Genomic DNA, 19,263 nt, shown 5'->3' with positions numbered 1-19,263 from the left:
ACAAGAGGTCATATCACACACTCTTCAGTTATTATCTTTTATCTTGAGGTTTCTTTTGTTTAGCATTTTGTTGTTTTCAGAAGTACCTGGAGGGCATAGACCTGTTTTTCACTGTGCAAGCAATTAAAAAATAAAATAAAAAATAATATATATATATATTAAAAAAATGGAAAAGTCACATCCAGTATTTAGCTTTAAAAATGGGTAAGGTAAATAGTGTTGGCATGGGGAAGCCATGAGGCTGTAATGACCTGAGAGTATTGATAAGGAGTTAAAACACAAAAACACACTGTCAACTCAAGACACTCATGTTATTTCAGGGCTTGGCTTCAACACTGTGTTGAAATGAAATGATTTTTGCCTTGAGTTGCCAAGTCCCACAGTTCCAGTCTGGCACTTGGCAGACGGAAAGAGTTGCTGTGCTGTAGAGCAGGGGAATGCATGAACTTGTCACTGAGTTAATTTTATGTGACCTGGGGCTATGTATTCTGTGCATGTTTGTGGATAATCTGAAGGTGTATGTTTTAATGTGTGACCCACAAAAGGTCCTCAAAAGCTCTGTTTGGCCAACAGCAAAAATGCTCCTCGTTCCTACAAGTAAAATGCTAAGCTACTTAAAATTGTGGCCAAATGATGTAACCTTGTTCTTTTGCTGGACAATTACAGTGATTCTTCTTGAGATAGAGTTAGCTGTAGACAAATTAATTCCCACTTTCTTGAGGCATTATCATTGTTTCTGTAATACCTGAACACAGCTGTAGTTGTAGAACAGAGCCCACATTTTGATTATTTTTCACTATTTGAATTCCATTTCAACTTTTTTTCTAACCCAATAACTTTTTACATTGATCTGAAAGGTAGGAATTTGTGAAATTTGAGGCAATTTGAGGGTACAAGTGTATGTGTAAACAGTTGAAACATACATGCTGATACGAGTAATTTTTTGGATGCAATGAAACCAAATTCCTCCCCAATGCAACTTGATCATGAAAGTAATAAAGTGGGAGAACACAACATTAACGCACCATGTTGTCCCCTGTTGAAATTACAGCAGGCAAAAATGAGTAATAAAAGTCTCATAAATTGTAATTGCTTTATGCAATCATGTTTCTAGGAAACTCTTCAGAATCAAGAAAATCCAAATCTATCTTCTGTTTTAATGAACACAGTGGCAAAGTACTTTATCTTTGCAAATGTCATTAGGAAAAGAAAACTGTCTAGCTGTAGTTAAAAGACTACAGGAGCACATCTTAAATGCACTGTTTTGGTTTGATCTTGTGCCTAAAGGCATTCACTTCTCACTCCTAATGGCTACCGATTGAATATGTCCAAACAAAACCACAGAAGACATGGCAAGAGAAATCTGAACTCATAGTACTAAAAATTATTACTTGATATTATGTATATAATCTAGGTACATATAATATCTTTTATCTGAGTATTCCTTTCTCTTTGGAAAGGGCACTATGAACAAATGAACTAGTTGATGTTGTGACTAGAGCTGCTAAATGTTCTCTGGTGTGTGTGTGTATATATATATTTAAATGACGTGGAGTAACTTAGTGTAATAGCTTCTGGTTATGATAGTGGAAAAAAGGAAATTCTTGTATGTATTCAAACAATAAAACCAAAAGATTATTCATCAAAGGAAGCATATTTCAAGTCTATGTTTTAATATGTCTTGTCCCTTTTCTGTCTTACTGTAGACCTACCAAATTTTTTCAGGTCTTCAGTAGGACAGAAGGAGGAACAGAAGCATTTGAGAAACAGTGTATCTTGCAACCTGTTTTGTTTTGGTATTCCCTTTATTTTGCTCCTTCCTTCTGCTCTCTGGTATAATCTCTGATGTGCTCAAGCCTCTTATCTCTCCCATCCAATTTTTTATATTAAAATACTTGATTTAGTGATAGCTTCTTTGTTAGTATGCTGATTTTGCAGACCTACAGCTTTCTGAATGTGAAGCAGTCATATTATTCCAAGTGATTCATACCTTTCATTTGAACCAAATGGACAGAAATCAATGATAGAGGCTACTTGTATTTCAAATTATTCACTAAGTTGTTGAAAGCATCTCCAAACTTCTACTAAGCAAAATGTAACTACAGTCATGTTGCCATTATCGATATAATGTATGACTAATTATCTACCTATGTATCTTGTTATTCTTGTAAAAGTCTAAATAAATGAGTCCTAAAAGCTTTGTGGATGTGTCATGTTACAAAACCAGGAGTTCTTAGAACTACCAGATAGTATCAGGTAGTATTTTTGCATGCCTGTATTTAAAAAGTGGGCGATGATGGGGAAAACCTTTTTGTCAAAAAGAAAAAGAGGCCTTTGAGATCATCTGTCTCATCAAAATCAGCATGACAGGCTTTAATACCCCTAATATATTCATACCCACACATTAAAATGTTGTACATTTTTCATAATTATGTTCTGCTGTAACTGCATTTATGTGAACTCTCTGGAAGAAAATTGAATTAATTATCCACCTGGCTTCACCTTCTGTATGAAAAGCAACAATTCTAGACATTTTCACAGTTACTGGAATATGAGTTATTTAACTCTTCAGTAATATTGTTAATTTTTTTTTTTTTTTTTGAGAAGTGATAATCCAAGGCATGGATAATCTTTATTCTGAGAAGAGAACTGTATAGTCCTATGAGATGCTGATATTCTCAAAACTGACTCCACTGACATGAGTGGGTAGGCATTTGTCATTCTACAAGTTGTTCAGAGTAGTTTTGATATTTAATAATGAGTTCAGATTAAGAAGGTTATTGCATTTTGAATTCCCAGGCAACTCTTGAAGATGGATTAAGCTGCGTGAGTTCAGCATACTATTATTTTGGAATAAGACAAAATACTCTTATGCTGGAACAACAGTATCCACAACAGAGCAGGTCCTAGCTTATAATGGTGAACATTGGAAAGATGGTAACATAAAGTCTTGACTATTAGTTTAACAGAAAAAAAGTGTACAAAGTACAGGGTGGACAGTGAGCTCAAGTATCCTTTTCACCTGAGACATTTCACCTCTTTATGATTGAATAAAAACCAATTTCTAACATCCTTTGGTCAGGTGAAGGGACATCTTTTACAGTCACATTACAGGCTTCATACACTAATGCCCTTTATTCAGTGTAAAGTGAGAAGTGCACTGTGTGTTTCTGTACTCATTTGCATTCATTTACAGACATTTCTGTGGTGAGACCTAGCTAAAATTCTTTGCTGAAATAATAATTAGTGGAAACGTAGATAGGTCCAAACTGGAACTTGCAAAATCCATGTTAATTTATGTGCTAAGTCCCATGTAAAGCCTTTTTGCTTTCATAATGGCTTTCAAGATTGAAACTAATGTGGACAACCTTGGTCTAAACAGCAAGATTTTCAGGTCTTTTTTTCAGAGATAGGAATTTGAAAGCTTTGGAAGTCCTGACTGTACCACCTCTAAAAACATCAGTAAGTCCTGGGACTTGAACTCCTTGAGTCTATGAGACCAGAATTGCTGGATCAGACCAAAGGTCAATTTAGCATGGTATCCTGTCTCTGGCAGTGGCCAACAGCTGATGTTGAGAAAATGTATAGAAAACATTGGAATTATGAAGTGGTAGAAGATTTAGGCATTTCTATATACATCTTAATTAATCCCAGTTTACGAGGAGTGGTGCTTTTGGGCTTTCAGACCTATAGGTTGCCTCTAGGCTGTTGTGTTCAATAGCCTTTGGACCTTCCTTCTTGTGCATTTGCCCTTTATACCTATTGATACTTTTAGTTCTGTTCTATTAAAACATGCTGAAACAATAATTCTTTCCTGATGACATTACAAACTTTCTATTTTTCATTCTAATGGAGAATCAGCTTAAAAAATGTGTATGTAATAGAGCTTTTTATTTCTAAGTTTGTGTTTGAAACATGGCACACATCTTTTTTTGTTGTTGTTGTTGTGGTTTTTTTTCTATTATTTTCCTGCTCTTTAGTGTGTCATTAATTGTGAAGTATGATATGTCTTTTTGCTGCATAGCTTTGTCAATTTGCTTTTTGTGTTAGATTATACTGTTGTCACGACTGTTATATGCTGATATTAAATTAATTTCAGTGTCGCTGTTTCCTATACTAAGGAACTTTTCATTCTTTTTACTTGTTTACTCACTCTTTTTTTTTTGCATGCTCTTTCTTCTACAGTGTCACTACTCCATGAAGAAGGCAGCCTCCTTTCTGGGTATTGGTACAGAGAATGTTTACTTCATCAAAACAGATGAAAGGTAAGCAAGCAAAAGCCATGGCTGTGATCTCTGAGTCTTTTAAAATGCAGTAGTGCTGTACTAACCAACCTATTTGAATGTAACTGAAAAAGTTTTACATCTGTGTCCCTTAGAGGTAAGATGATACCTGAGGAACTGGAGAAACAAGTCCAGCGGGCCAGGAAAGAGGTGAGAGGGGGAGAGAAAGCATGAAGGAGAGAGGAGGAGTGCATGCAGACTGTGTGCTTGCGTCTGAGTGAAAGGAAGGAAAACTAAGAGTGAGTGAACTCTTAAAAATAGGACAGTTGATGTGCCAGTGTTTTTCTTACAGGTGTACTCCAGCTGCCCCAGACTTGTGGAGCGAGCCAAGGCTCTTAGGTGTTACGCTGTTCTGGAGAGTAAAATTCCACAGGGTGTTCACTATTAATGAAAACCCTGAGTACAATGCTGCTCTGAAGTATTTAGCACATTTCTTCTATACCTAGGATTTATTTTGCCCTTAATCCCTTTTCAAACGGAATATATGCAGTATCTGCTTTCCTTAAAAGGCAAGTGAAAACTGTAGGTTTTTCTGTTATTACAGAAGCTATTGCTTTAGTCTCTGCAGTAAGCAAGAGCTATAAGATAAGGCTTTTTGTCTCTGAAACTATCATACATGCTGAAAATGCTAAATTTCATCCTTTCTGGTGCTGCAGGAAAAGTGTAGAGATTGCATTCTGCCTCTTTTCCCACAGGGACTTTACCAAGCAGAAAGTGATAGATCACCATTTGGAAATGTACTCGTGTATATTTGGACAACATTAACCTACATTACCACGTTCTGTAAGATAGAACTTAATATAGTCAATAAAATTTACTTTAGAGAACTTAGGGGACTCAATGTGACTTAAAAGGCACATTGCATCTTCTTTTGACTTGATTGGGTCACCTCATTTCCAGTTTGTTCATGACAACAGTAGGATTCAGAGCTTAGCCCTTAGTCCGTGATCTGGGAATACTAATCAGCTAGTGCAACATCCATAGTGTGGACATTGACTACCATGAAATCCTGCTTTGGAAACTATTGTGGCTGACAGAAAAGGCATGGCAGTGCTGTTGTGTTATGCACTGGCACGGTCACAGTAGCTTTCAGTAAAATGTTCGTTAGACACATCTTCTGCCAAACAACCATCTCCCCTTGGAGTTTCATGTTAGGTATAATAGCTAATGATGTATGGTGTCCCTAATTACTTAGGAAACTCTTGCTTACCTCTCTGTGCACTTTGCCTTATCCATGAAAGACAATCTGTACTTTGCTCATCTGAGTGATCCACAGGAAAAAAAGAACTGAAATATGAAGCAAGAGAAAGCAAGCAGGAGAATGAGATCTGTGCTCTGCAAAAACAGATTTTTTGTTTGTTGGTGTAATAAATTTGGTTGTTATTTAGAAAAGATTGCCTGGCATTTATGTTAATAATAAAAAAGTCAGCCTCAGTACAGTACTCTGCAATTTAGAACCAATGTTCTGTATTAAAATGCTCCACTTACAGGAGTGTTACCTTTGAGAAACACTTACTATTTCACTTGCCTTTTAATGGAAGTTAAAGGCATCCTGGAAGTTTTCCATCTCACCTGAGCTTCAGTAACTGTCTGTCCTTGATAAAGTGCTATTTTATAAGTTTTTTACAGAAGGACACTTCAGTGAATTACAGTGTGTGTTCTAATGACTCTTAAACAACAGAGGATGCATTCGTAGAATCGCAGAACCATAGAATGATAGTATTCACTAGTGGTAGGAGCACAAAATGTTCACTGACTGTGAACAGCAAGAGTCTTAGACTTGTTTTTTGAGCATCTGGTCAAGAAAATCTATTTAATTTTATTGGCAAAAAGAATAAAAACATGATTTCCTTCTTTGCAGAAAGGTGTAATGGTAACAATAATCTTTTGAATTTGTAGAGATCCTAGACTTGTCCCCATATTCAGTCATGTTACCTTCTGGCAGCTGAGGAAGCTTTGTCATTGTGATGTAGCTGTGGGAGAAAAATGGTGAGAATACTAACAGAAACTGTTAAGTGTAGCAGATAAGTCTTTGCTTCACTCAAAAGTGTTTTGTACTTGAGCTTCAGGCTGGTTTGTAAGTTTGATTGACTTTTTTTTTTTTTTTTTTTTTTTGTAGTTTTTAGTAAGAATGACCATGCAGTGAATTACAGGCTGGTAATCCTTTGTGAATGTATGAGATGAGTTTAAATTTATTCCAGGGCTACTTTTCACTGCTTTAGTAATTTATGATTTGTTTTTAAAATTTCCTTACAATTATGCACCATCCTAACAGCCATCTACACTGTTAAAGAAATATAAAACCGTCAGAATGCAGAAGTTAATCAAGCCTGCCTGTCTCTGTAGTAGATTTTAAAAGTAGCAACAATTAAAAAAGAGGACAGCAGAGGAGATCAGATTTCAGCAGAAGTGAAGCTATATAGAAGACTTGCATGTAGAGTTTGATTTTTCAGCTGGTGTCTGATTTCAGTGAAGCTACAGTACGTTACATCAGCATAGAGATTTATATTGAGAGATTTAATTCACTGCAAATGAATCCAGGGATCCAAGATTATACTATTTATAACAACTTTAGTGCCTCTTCAGTAGCAGCATTGTTATGCTGCAGGCCAGATGCTGAAACAAGCAGAACAGTAACTTCAGCATGTGTTTACCAGCACGTGAGATTGGTCAGTTATTGCTAGGGCTGACACTGTCAATGTCATAAAGTCACTCCAGACCCCACCAATTCTTTTCATTACTTTGGTTTCTGCTCCTGTGTACACGCAGGCACGTATATTTGCAAGGGTAGGTACAAGCTGCTATATTTGACCTGCTTTGCTATTGCATACCTGGTATTGGTTGAATGGGAAAACGATGAGCAAAGCCATTAAAGCCAAAATGGATGTCTTGTGATAATTGTCTGAGGCTGCAACCTGACAACAGTCAGAATTGCACTTGGCTGTAGACCAGGCATTTGGGTCAGATAGCGATGACTGTCCCAGTTGTGGTGTATGCCAGTGCTGCCCAAGGCAAGTCATGTTCCCTAAATGAAGGTTCCTTTTCCCTCAGCAAAGAGCCATAGGCATTGTAGAGGGAATGCAGGTGAAGTCCCTAGAGGGGTGAGTCATGTCCCTGAGGGGTAGCCTGCTGGCTGAACTAATAGCTTGATTTGTGTTTGGCAGAACGGCAGCAAAATATAGTAGTAAAATGGGGAAGACTGAGAAATGAAAATCAGTGTACAAAGAGATGTCGAATATCCAGAGTGCTTTCATCTTGACAAAACTAACATCTGTCAAAACAGTCTGAAGCTGGTGAAGTCTGCCCTGTGATGGTGTTAGCTGGAAATACTTTTTTTTTTTTTTTTTTTTTTTTTAAATAGTCAGCACTTTTTAAATGCAGTAACTTCTACATGAGGCTCTCAGTGCTGGGAAACTAAAATGTAGACTGTCACATTTCTGTCCTACTTTCCAAGACCTTGTTATACTTTTATACTTCAGCTCTCCAAATATACTGGAGGAAATGAGCAGTGCGAATGACAATTTTTTGTTTTGAATCCTATTGCAGGGGTCAGCACCATTTCTTGTCTGTGCTACTGCAGGCACAACAGTGCTGGGAGCATTTGATCCTCTGGATGAAATTGCTGATATCTGTGAAAAGCATGGCCTCTGGCTTCATGTAGACGTGAGTTTGTATACTGTGTAGTTTTCTTTAATTTTATTTTTTTTTAATAATTGATATTTTTCTTTGACTGTTAATGTTTTTCTGTGTAGTAGTAAGCTGGGCTTTAATATATATATATACATTTTGCATAGAGAGCAGAAAAACTTCCTGATTTGTCTGTGTTCCATCAGCTGAAAACCAGCAAATAATTTGCTTGTGACAAGCAGTCAAAACTTCCTTGTCATTGTTAGGTTATATTTCAAAATGATTTTAAAATCAATTTCCTGTTCCTTCTTGCTACTGCAAAAATGATTCAAGGATGATTATATACAACTAGAATTTCAGATTGTTTTCACAGTCTATTGGAGAACGGACATGTTAGAATTGCGGTGCATGGTTCATACAGGTTAAAATGAAGGTATGCTTCTGGCTCAAATGACAATAAATTATTCGGTTTCATATTCACAGGTTAGTTTTCTGTAGGTCCCCTGAAGTTTTCCTAAATGGTTCAAATTTTTTTTATTGAGTCATTTCTTTATAATTTTAGCTTTGGCTTTAAAAATCCATTCATGAGCCTTTTTGGAATAATCACTGAGTCCTTTTATTACCTGGAGGAGTTAGCTATAAATGTATTTTTCTAAAAGTAGGTCTCTTCATATTTTCTAAAACTGGATTCTCTTTATAGTGATAATGCCACAAACCCAGAATGGCTGTGCAAAAATCCATGGAACAATGAGAGAATCTGAAGCAACATTAATAGAGACTTTTAGACCTGCTTTAAATTTTTAAGTATTTGCTTAATGTTGAGTATTTAAAGAAAAATAACATAGACACGGATGTGCATTTCAAATAAAAAATGGCTCAGACATTAATAAATAAAGTTTCTGTGTGTGTGATTCAAAATTTCATTTTCTTGGAGGCAAAACGACAAAATTCAGCCCTAGTATTTAAAGTGCCTGCAGAACTTCCTTGTGGTTGTATGCTGGTGAGGATGACCCAGCAGATGTTCAGCAGGAGGATGATGTGTAGTCTCCTAACCCATTCCCTGCAGCTGAATAACTTCAGTTAGGTGGGATGAACCTGGGCAGTACTCTGAACTATATTTCATAAGCAGTTGCTAGTGTTTTGTAAATAATTACATTTCTTCTTCCAACTTTACCTCCTGTTAAGCTAGGGTAAAAATGTCAGTGAATATCTTAAAGTTAATTTTCTGTTTTCACAGTGACTGTAGCTGTCAGATGTTAATTGATTGCTGGTAGAATAACAAATGTACAATCATAAATTGGGTAGCTTTTGGTCTAGAAGACTAATCTTTCTATTAAGATGGGATTCATGTTATGAACCTCTCAATGAATTCTCAGCCTTGATTGGTTCTTAGGAGTTCTATCAGTGCATTTTCCATTTTTTCTTTCACCCTCTGTTGAACTGTCAAAAGTTGAGTGCATGGATATTTTATTTTCGTTTAAAGTTTCTGACTATTTATATGGGAGCAGGGCATAGGGAAGAGACTGGAACCTTTGTGTGTAAGTGATATCAGACATATGTATATATAAAAATGTGATATGGTAAAATGAGCAGACTGTAATTCATAATGTGACCTTTTTATCTCACAGCACCATTAAAAATAGGTTTACTGGAATAATAATAGGAAAAGTACAGTGAGATCAGAAATAGTGTATAAGAAACATAGTGTGTATAAGAAACATAGTGAAGAGTTTGAGATTTTTTTTAATTTGCCTTTAAGCAAGCCTACCTCCTTCTAGCCTTATAGGCAAGAACATAGTGTTGGAAACCTTTCCAGGATCTGCATTCCTCTGAAAGGTCTGGTTTCCAGCTGAATGATTCTTACAGCGTGTACTACTTTTTGGGCCTGCTGTAACTTAGGAGGAAAAAAAATATACAGTACTATTAAAACAATCATTTTAAAACAGGGAAAGCTGTAATTTAGGGCCAGCATTGGTGGGAATCAGCATTATCTACTGCAAATGATCTTGAGAACAGTTTATACAGTTATTACATGAAAGTCTGTGATGTTACTTGCAGTTTTACACTGATGTATCTTATTTCAGAATATTTTCTGATACCAAATATTGATATGGTTGCCTTAGGGAGGCTTTTCATTAAGTGTGAAATGATAAAGCTCATGATTTGTAGGAGGGGTGAATGTGAGAACATCAACATAAAATTAGTGGGTTTCGGGAAGTTAAATTTAATTGGAGTCAGAAATTGCAGATAAGTTCTCACATGGAGACAAAACTGAAGAGAAAAAGGGACTTAAGGAAAAAGTTTCAGGACAATACCAATATGATGAAATTATCTCAGCAGTCAAGCCACTCAACAGCCAGTGCAGTAACCATATTTTGTGCACATTATAGTATTCATACATTGGTTATGGCAATCAAACCTTCTTTCGCTAGTCTTGTGCAAGAAGAAGCAGTTCATTTACTGTGTCTTGCCAATAACTCATAGGAAATTCTCATCAGAAAGCCTGCCAAGCTGCAACAGTGGCAGTGAGTGAAAACCTGGCTGGAAAATCATACTCGGAGAGCAGTTATTAGTGGTTCACTGCTGAAAGGTGGAGAATATTTTGAGTAGAAATCAGGAGAGGTCTATCCTAGGTTAGAAGTTACCCAGTATTTTCATTAATAACTTGGATGAAAAAAAATTCCACTGACTAAATTTGAAGATAATATGAAGATGACACAGAACTGCAAGAATTAGTGGGAGGACAGGATTAGAAGATGGAGATCTTGACAGTTTAAAGAAAAAAAGTGGAAAAAACAGGCTGTAGTTCAATGTAGATAGTGCTCTAGGTTTAAGCTCCAATAATCAGCTGCACAAACATCTGGGGAATGTTGGCTAGATAGCAGATCCCCAGAAAAAGATACAGGGTTTGCAGTGCATCACAGATCATCAGTCTTAAGCCTGTGCAGTTGGGATAAACATCTTGACAGCTTCTTTGACTAAAGATACATAAAATAATTCTTTCTGCTTGGTGCTTCATCTGCCTTATCCAGACTGTGTCCAAATAAAAAGCTGAATATCAAGGAGGTTAAGGACCTACAGGATAAAGATTAGAAAGGAGTAGAGCGGTGAAGATAAATGGAATCATATCCAGAAGTTATGACCAATGAAGAAAGATTAAAAGCAGTGATGTTATTTAAACTAGAAAAGATAAAGAGACTATATGCAATACTCTACAGATACTTTAAAAGCTGCTACAAGAAGAAAATAATGTGTTTTCCATGGCCACTGCAGATACAAGGGGTAACACCGTCTAGGACTGACATTTCAATCTGTAGGGTTGTTATTGTTAAACATAAATTAGGTGGCTAAGTTTTGCAGCCTCCATCATTAGAGCTCTTTAAAAACAGACAAAGCCAGTGATTCTCGGTATCCTTGGGTGCCTTCTCGTTCACATTTGGTTTTTGCCAGCCCTGGATCTCTAAGCACTTAGTCTATGAACTGAGTAAAGAAGCACAGAGCACAAATTCATCTTGTGGTACTGTGGCTCCAGGAGAGACTGGGAGGTGGTAGAGATGCCTGGACCTATCATACCTCTCTTCAAGATACATAGCAGTAGTTTTTAAAATGAAGGTAGACGGAAGTACCAATTGGGTTGTGTAGGCAGCAGTTTCACCTTATCTTTCACTCTGATATTAATCCCAAAATGGGTATGTTCGGTGGTTAATAATCTCTACAAATGTTTGACAGGAATGCCATAGGTATGGCTGATCCTGCCTTTGGGGGTGGCACACAGGTGAGATGAACACTTGAGTGCCTTCCTAGTCCTATTTTTTTCAGAATGGTGTGAAAATGTCAATTATTCCAAATACCAACAGCTTTGGATGCAAATTTTTAAAAGATTTATTGTCTGCCAGTGCATTGCTTATGAATTGTAAAAATTGGGGAATAATTTAATGACTACTTTGACTGTATTATAGAAAGAGAAGAGCAAAATCTAGCTATAAAGAGTTGATCGTCCTTCAGTAACATGGCTAGTTTGGGCTAGCTCGGGAACCCAGTTTGACATCATGGTTCTGTCACTGGTTTACTGTGAAATTTGAGGCAAATAATTTCCTTTCTTAGGTTCCAAAAGTAGATTGAGCAGCAGCCTTTTTCTCAGCACGAATGTTGTGAGCATGACAACATAAAATATGATGTGGTGTTTGTGTTTTGCATTAATGAGAATGATAAGTGTTAGGACAAGTTTTTAACCGTTCATTTCCCTCATGAGCTTTTACTATTCCTGTCTCCCAGAAACAGCAGATTTTTTCCCTAATATATGACCTATAAAGCAAAAACTGATGCTTAATTCATAGATCAGCTCTCACAGCTGTTTTGTTTGTTTTCAAGCAAAAACCAAAAGCAACTCCCCCCCAAGCACCCCCGCCCCAAAAACCAAACCAAACCAAAAACAAAAAAACAACCAACAAACAGAGCACCTAAAGGCGAGCAAGTATGACCGCATTATATTTAGATCAGGAATCTTCACAGCAGTGTTTTCTTCCTCAGTAATCCAAAATATATGAATCTTTTTTTTATGATATGCTGAGTCCGGGTGTTTTTTGGACTGATGCCTCTTCTGCATCTCTGAGGAGCCTTGCTCATTTCACAGGGAACTTTCTTTTGTGGATTCTGTCTGTATGAATGCTGAAATCCCTTTTTTCATATTTAATAATATTTTCTCAAATGCAATATATGACATGCATTCTGTTTTTTGTTGTGTGCTCTCACCGCACCACCCTGACCCCATGGATAAATGTTGCTTGAGAAATGAAGATTTACTGCAGCTAGTGGGTGATGTCTGGTCCTTGCTGAATTCATAGACAAGTCACCTTCCCTAACTTAAGGCGGCCAGAAGTCAAACTTGTGTAATTTATGCTTATTGTCTGAGCTCCTTTTGTAGTGCATGGAGAGAGACATCTGCGAAGGTGTCACTCAAAGACAGGTATCTAAAATAGATAAGAGGACACTTGATAAAGAATGTCAGTGGAGAGCTACTCACTACAGAGAATGCCTCACTGATGCTTAGGCCACACAGCTAGTTCTTAGATGACCTGAGATCGATGTGGTGAATGCTACACCATTTTAACATCAGTGAGATTGCTGGTCACAGAAATGCTGCTATTACCTACTCACTGACTTCACTTTTTGTATCAAAACTCCACTGAGTATTTGAGCCCGGGCTTTGCAATTGGCAGAGATTATCATTCTCTCTTCCTTTGTGAGAAACTCTCACAAAGGAAAAAGCTAGGAGGAGGAATGTGTACAAAATGGGTCTTTTGACTGTCATTGCTTAGGTTTAGGCTGGAGGAACAGAACCACCTCCTATGTCCTGGTTATGCAGAAGCCCTTCAATTCATGCTGTTGCATACACAGAAGTGAAAACATAGCTTGTGGTTCACATAATGGCACAAACCCTTGGTTCCTCTATTTTAGGCATAGTCTCAGGCAACCACCTTTGTTTGTAGCTGCTGCTAAAAGCAAAATTTAGTCCACTAACCATGTAATAAACTAAATTTCAAATAAGATAAAAACATTGTCAGTAATCCTTGATTGAAGCATTATCAGAGAGCACCAAGAACTTTATACAAATAACATTGTCTTGGCTTTGTAATTTTTCCAATAGGCTTCTTGGGGTGGCTCAGCTTTGATATCAAGGAAGCATTGCAGACTTCTTCGTGGCATCCACAGGTAAGTCAGTTTTAGTTTACGGGCACACTTACAGGGATTGAGATAGACAAGCCTCCATGAGAGCTGTATTTTTCAGAATGCGTATTGTCATTAACTGGAGGGATTGCTAAACCTATGGGTATGCGGAAAAATTGGAAAAACTGATTTATCTGCTTGGGTTGCATTTGGGCATTTTTGCCTCTCGTACCAGTGATTATAGGTGCAATTCCTATGCCTTCTCCCCTATCTCCTTTTATGAATTTTGCAGGGCTGATTCTGTTGCTTGGAATCCCCATAAAATGCTGTTGGCTGGAATCCAGTGCTGTGCTCTTCTGGTGAAAGACAACTCTGTAAGTCCTTCCGTTTTTGTTTTTGTTTTTTTTTTTTCCTAATTTTTTAATGCAGTAGACTGTCATTGCTGCAATGAGGAAGTGGAGATAAGAAAACAGCTGAGTCAGTTTTACTACACTGTGGTGCAAAAGCTGTATGACACTGTTTTGAATTTCACCAAGAAATTAGTAAAGGGTGACTAAGAGAAGGGCCAAGCTGATCCAAGTCACTATACTCATCAATGTTCAAATGCAGCTGGTGCCCTTTCTAGTTTGCTTCTGTGCATTTATATTCAGAATTGAGTATTTTGTCACCTGTGTCTCTAGCAGTTTAAACACTAAGCTCATCAAAGTCACCAGAACAGCTATCATCCACTAGGACTGCAACAGCACTGCATCTCTGTTTAAAGAATGCCATGTAGACAGAGCTACTCTCTGTATCACCTTGCATGGGTGTACCAGGGTGAGAAAGGAGTTGAAGTGCATGCAGCCAAAGATGCAGAGCCTTCTTTCCTTGCTGTGCTCATTTTTTTCTTCATTACTAGGATGACTGGGACTTTCCAAAAAACATGCATAGTGAAAAAAATCTAGCAAATAAACAACAAAGCTCTGATGTCAAGTGACACAAAAGACACTTTAGTCTGCAATGTGATTGAAGTCCCTGTTTATATCTTTATGGAATTCTTCTACCTTAATAAAGAAACTAGTAAGAGCCTAATTATTTGAAGCACCATTGCAGACTCAGCACTGCAAAAGCTTATGTCCATTCTCTAGCATCGGGATAAGTTTTATCTACGTTCATCAATGACTGAACATTGTGAGGATATGGAGTCCCTGAGGTTTGCATCACTGTTTTGTGGCCATGGCTTGTAAATCACTTTTATAAGTCTCTGTCAAAGCAGCTGATGGATTCCATTCAGCTGCTAGTGGTTAGCTGTCCATGTAGCTGCTTACTAACTCCTGGTAGTAAGAACTAATGAGGACTGAAGAGCATAGATGCTAATCAGTGCTCCCTTGGAGCAGATCACTCCAAATCATGGGTGAGATGTGGCAGGGTAGCAAGGAGAAGTATGCTTCCTCGTTTCCTTAGACTAGAGTCTGTGGGATTAAAGAGGATTACAGATTCCAGAACTACCTGTCCATCATTTTACCTTTATTTCAGGATGAAAAACAAGCAGAATGAAGTTATTGACTAAGGTTAATGTAGTCTCTAAATTGCAGGCTTGGGAAGAATTCAGTGCTGTATTTGTAACTAATTAGGCCCAGTATGTAGATGTAGCCTCAGGTAATGATTAGGCTACTTTTGCTGCATACTGGAAACTTCTCCGAAAGAGAGAGGAAAGAAACAGAGAGGAATGAAATATTCTAGCTGCCTTGGCATTTAGAGTCACTTTACAAACATTGTTCCAACTGCCGGGCTCTCCTTCCATGAAGAGTGATGGCTGGTAGAGCAATCCTATTCCACTTCCAGATCACAGCTATGCAACATTGTGCCAGAAATACTTGTAGATAACAATTTTAGGTAGTTGGTCAGCAATACTTCTGTGTTTTCACCTCTCATACAATCAGATCCAGTTGTACAGTGAGATATGTTCTAGAAAATAGAACACTTTGCTGCATGGGGAGGAGAAGGTGTTTTAGTCAGGGTTTAACTCCTAGAAAACTGGCACTTATGCATTTTATGTTTGTGCCAGTGCAGACCTTACGCAAAAAGAAACATGTCCAAACTTGGGTACTTTCTTCAGCTTTTTGAAAAAAGTAGAATATAAATCTTTAAGGAAAAAAAAAATCAAATGAATATTTATGACACTTTACTGGAAGAACCTTGCTTTACTTTCATCCCCAGATCCTCCTCCTCCTCCTCTGCACAGCTTTCCAGCCACTCTGCCCCAAGCCTGTAGCGCTGCATGGAGTTGTTGTGGTCAAAGTGCAGGACCCGGCACTTAGCCTTGTTGAACCTCATCCCATTGGCCTCTGCCCATCAATCCAACCTACCCAGGTCCTTCTGCAGGGTGAAGCCATTTGGTTTGGCAATGCCAATAGTCTTAAGGCTAGATTGCAGCTAGATTTTTAGAATGAAATACTGTGTTTATCTCCTATTTTGAAAATCTATATAGGAAAATATTTAAACTGCAGAGAAATGCTGATAAGAGGCAATCTTCTCACCTCGATGAAAGTAAATAGGAGTGGTTTCCAAAGAAGTTAGAGATAGAAGAGAGAAATATGTGTTTGACTTGATTAGAAGGGAGAAGTGTTTTCACCAAAGGAAAAGAGAGATTGGTTAATCCTCTGAAAAAGCTCAGATCAATGACAATGGCTTTTCAGTGCTTAAATCACTCAAGAAATGCACAGCTATCCCTTCTTCACTGCCATGCACTGAATAACTTTCATCACTTTTGTGATGAGAGACTTACTCAGAACATACCTGTATTGCTCTGATGTGAATTGCAGTGACAGTTTAAACACAGCTACGGGGACTGATATTCTCAAAACTTTAGTAAGTGAACTTTGTTCTTGAATGTTCTTAAAATGCTATGAATCAGTTTTAGGTTGTGCATTTTCTTTTAAAACCAGACCTATTCCAATTTGTTTCTTCTGTAGTCTGTGTAAACATGATTACTGTCACCATACACACGGGGAACTAATATTTATCACAAATGCCAAAGTTCTGTGATTCTTCAGATCTTTAAGTGCAGCACTAGGTTAGGTAATTAGTAATCAGTTCTAGGAAACCAAGAGAATTCTAACGAATAAAGTTAAAAATAAAATCTAAAAGAATGTACCTAATGAAGTCCTAGTTTAGCACAGAGCATTACTGATTGATCATGGTAAACATACCTGCAGTGTAATCTCTTCCTCATCGTTAGCAGTGTCACAAAGATATCTACTTCACTAATTTCTTTCCAGAGCAGCTGCAGGAAACAAACTTGTTTTCTATTTGGGTTTAGTACTACTGAGAGCTCCTTCTCACCTCTTGAAATGAATTACAGGGATGGCCTTTTGTAATACACTGCTTTTGAGAATTTTCAAATATGCCATTCAAAAGATCATCCTTTTTGCTTCAGATGAAGCAAATCAAGAAGACGTTTGTCTTGGGAGGAAAAAGCTGTTCATGTTTTGTTAACAAAATTCAAGTTCACTTAGTAATGGAAATGGAGGGAGATCAGAAGAGTTGCTGTAGATAAGTCTGTTCAATGAGGAAAAAGGTGTTTTGAATTATGTACCATAAGAAACTGGAGCTTGTCTATATTTGTTTTAGTATCAATAATTATTCATTTATATGCCACTAATTATAACACATAACAACTATCTGTAGACTTAATCGAAATGAAAAGTTGCTTGAAACTTCATAGCGGACCAGGGCCTTTATGAAAATAGTATTTCCATTTTCTGAAACTCTAACAGCCTCAATATAAGGCAGAGAACTACCGTTAGCTTCTGATCAAAGGACAGAAACAGATAAAAGATACTGAAGGAAGAATCACAAATTTGCAAGCGAGACAGTTCTAATGAAATGGTTGCAATTTTCCCAAGTTGCTGGAGCAGTTCAGTTACTGTGCGGACAGTCATCAGGATCATCTTGGGACTGATAATATTGAGTTAGAAAGCATATTTTTCTTTCATTTTTTTCTACTTTTCCTTCATTTCAATGGGAAAACTGAGATGACATCTTATGTCCTCAGCTTGTTTGAGTCTATTCCTTTCAAGACACTAGAGATCAAGGAGTAATTGCTTTTTTGAGCAGAAAACTTATCTTGGATTTTTTTCTTTTTCTTTTCCTCAGCCCAACAGCCTATCCTGCAACTTTTCCGTTCTCTTCCCCCTTTGTTCTCCACCTTGCTTTTTGCACTGGTCTGGAATATTCCCTTTCCCTTGCACAACACGTGATTTTCATTTCTTCTCCTGTCTGCTCTAGTGATGTGCGAGGGGACATTACTGTCCTTGCCTCTGGAGATTGACAGTAGGCAACATCTTCAACGGGTTTTCTTGAGCATGTTGTGTTATCAGTAAAATGAACAGATGGAAAAAGATCATCAAGCCAGCATGTCTTGTCAGCTTTGGATGCACCAGGAGAGTAGGAGAGTACCTGTGTTTTTGTTTGTTTGTTTTTTTAGATGAAAGATCTTCTCAGGAATTTGAATTCACTGAGATATTTGTTCTTGCTTGGCTTTTCACTCTAGAACATTTGTCTGACTCCTTCTGTAATAATACCAAGTTAAAATTTCTTGTGACAAACAGAAGTTATTTCTCAGATGATGGACACTGGGGGAGCTAATATCCTGTGGTGTCCACCGTGCAGCTGTATCATGTTCTGATAATGCAGAAGATAACCCCACATTAACTGGCCCTGCTATACACTCGCTGCAGAAACATGATGCAGAACTTTAAAGTCAGTGATAAACAAAGCAATTAACTTCAATTTGGGGGTGTTGCTGACTTTTTTGTTTGCTTTCTTTTCTCTCTCTCTCTTTTTATTTTTTAATTTTAAAATTTATTTTTTATTTAAAGATTTAGGTACAGAGATCTAAATGAGCATGGCACAATGTCTTGACAAATAGATTCCCTTTCCTGTTGGGCAACAGAGAACACAGAGCTGTATAAAAGCGGTGAAGGATGGATGTGTCAGTGCTTGACTTTTCTTCAGTTTCCAGTGTCATCTTTTTGCCTTTTGTTTTTCCTCTGAAAAAGCTGGAAAGTGTTGTGAGAATCTGAGGTGCTGCAAAAATACTAGGCCCAGCACTGTCTTTCCAGCTAATGCTACAGTGAGCTGCAGCAGCACATTATAATTCTTAGCAGCCACTATCCCTTTCTTCCCAAGCTGTCACACAAACTGTCCTCTCACAAGGCTGAATGTGCTGGTCCTGGGGCTAGAGAGTTCATACTGAATTTGCTGTCCTTTTTGCAAACCGGGGTATTACAATAGGATTGTCAAATCCCTGCAGAAGTAGTGGAGAAGCTTTCTTCAAGGTTGTTTTTCTCCTTTTGTGCTTTACAAATAGGTGTTCATGGCATCTTTTCTTTCCCTTTTTTTTTTTCTTCCTTTTTTTTTTTTTTTTTTTTTTCTTTTCTTTTTAAAAATATTGACAGAGGGAATTGAAAAGGCTAGGAGAGAGGGAAACTTTATCCTGTTTATGCCAGTGGACTATTTCTCATTTTCATGTGTTCTTTGAATTCCTTGTCTTGAAGTCTTTTTCTCTATTTTACTGTCAGTGCTAAAGTTACCAGTAGTGTACTGTAACATTGATTAAAAACTGTACCTCTGTTGCAGGAATATCATACTTTGACTAAGAGAAATGTCAGACCCTGTCTGCCGTTTCGAAGTCAAAGTTGCT

At 37.5% G+C, this 19,263-nt stretch overlaps 1 protein-coding gene and 1 long non-coding RNA gene across 4 annotated transcripts in view; both read left to right on the top strand.

The window, feature by feature from the left end:
• Positions 1-19,263, top strand: part of LOC311432298 — a 660,648-nt gene that overhangs the window by 24,386 nt on the left and 616,999 nt on the right. The window lies entirely within an intron of this gene.
• The window catches only part of GADL1 (glutamate decarboxylase like 1), an 83,594-nt gene that overhangs the window by 18,025 nt on the left and 46,306 nt on the right, over positions 1-19,263 (top strand). For all 3 annotated transcript variants that reach the window (XM_084508858.1, XM_084508859.1, XM_084508860.1), the window contains exons 7-11: positions 4,186-4,265; positions 4,379-4,433; positions 7,830-7,946; positions 13,558-13,622; positions 13,870-13,951. In XM_084508858.1, coding sequence (XP_084364984.1) covers positions 4,186-4,265; positions 4,379-4,433; positions 7,830-7,946; positions 13,558-13,622; positions 13,870-13,951 — 399 coding nt within the window. The remainder of the gene's footprint in view (positions 1-4,185; positions 4,266-4,378; positions 4,434-7,829; positions 7,947-13,557; positions 13,623-13,869; positions 13,952-19,263) is intronic.

Source organism: Aythya ferina (assembly GCF_964211825.1).
Source record: "Aythya ferina genome assembly, chromosome: 2".
Classification (NCBI taxonomy): Eukaryota; Metazoa; Chordata; class Aves; order Anseriformes; family Anatidae; genus Aythya; species Aythya ferina.
Note: the sequence above shows the minus strand (reverse complement) of the source record. Positions and strands in the feature narration are given on the sequence as shown.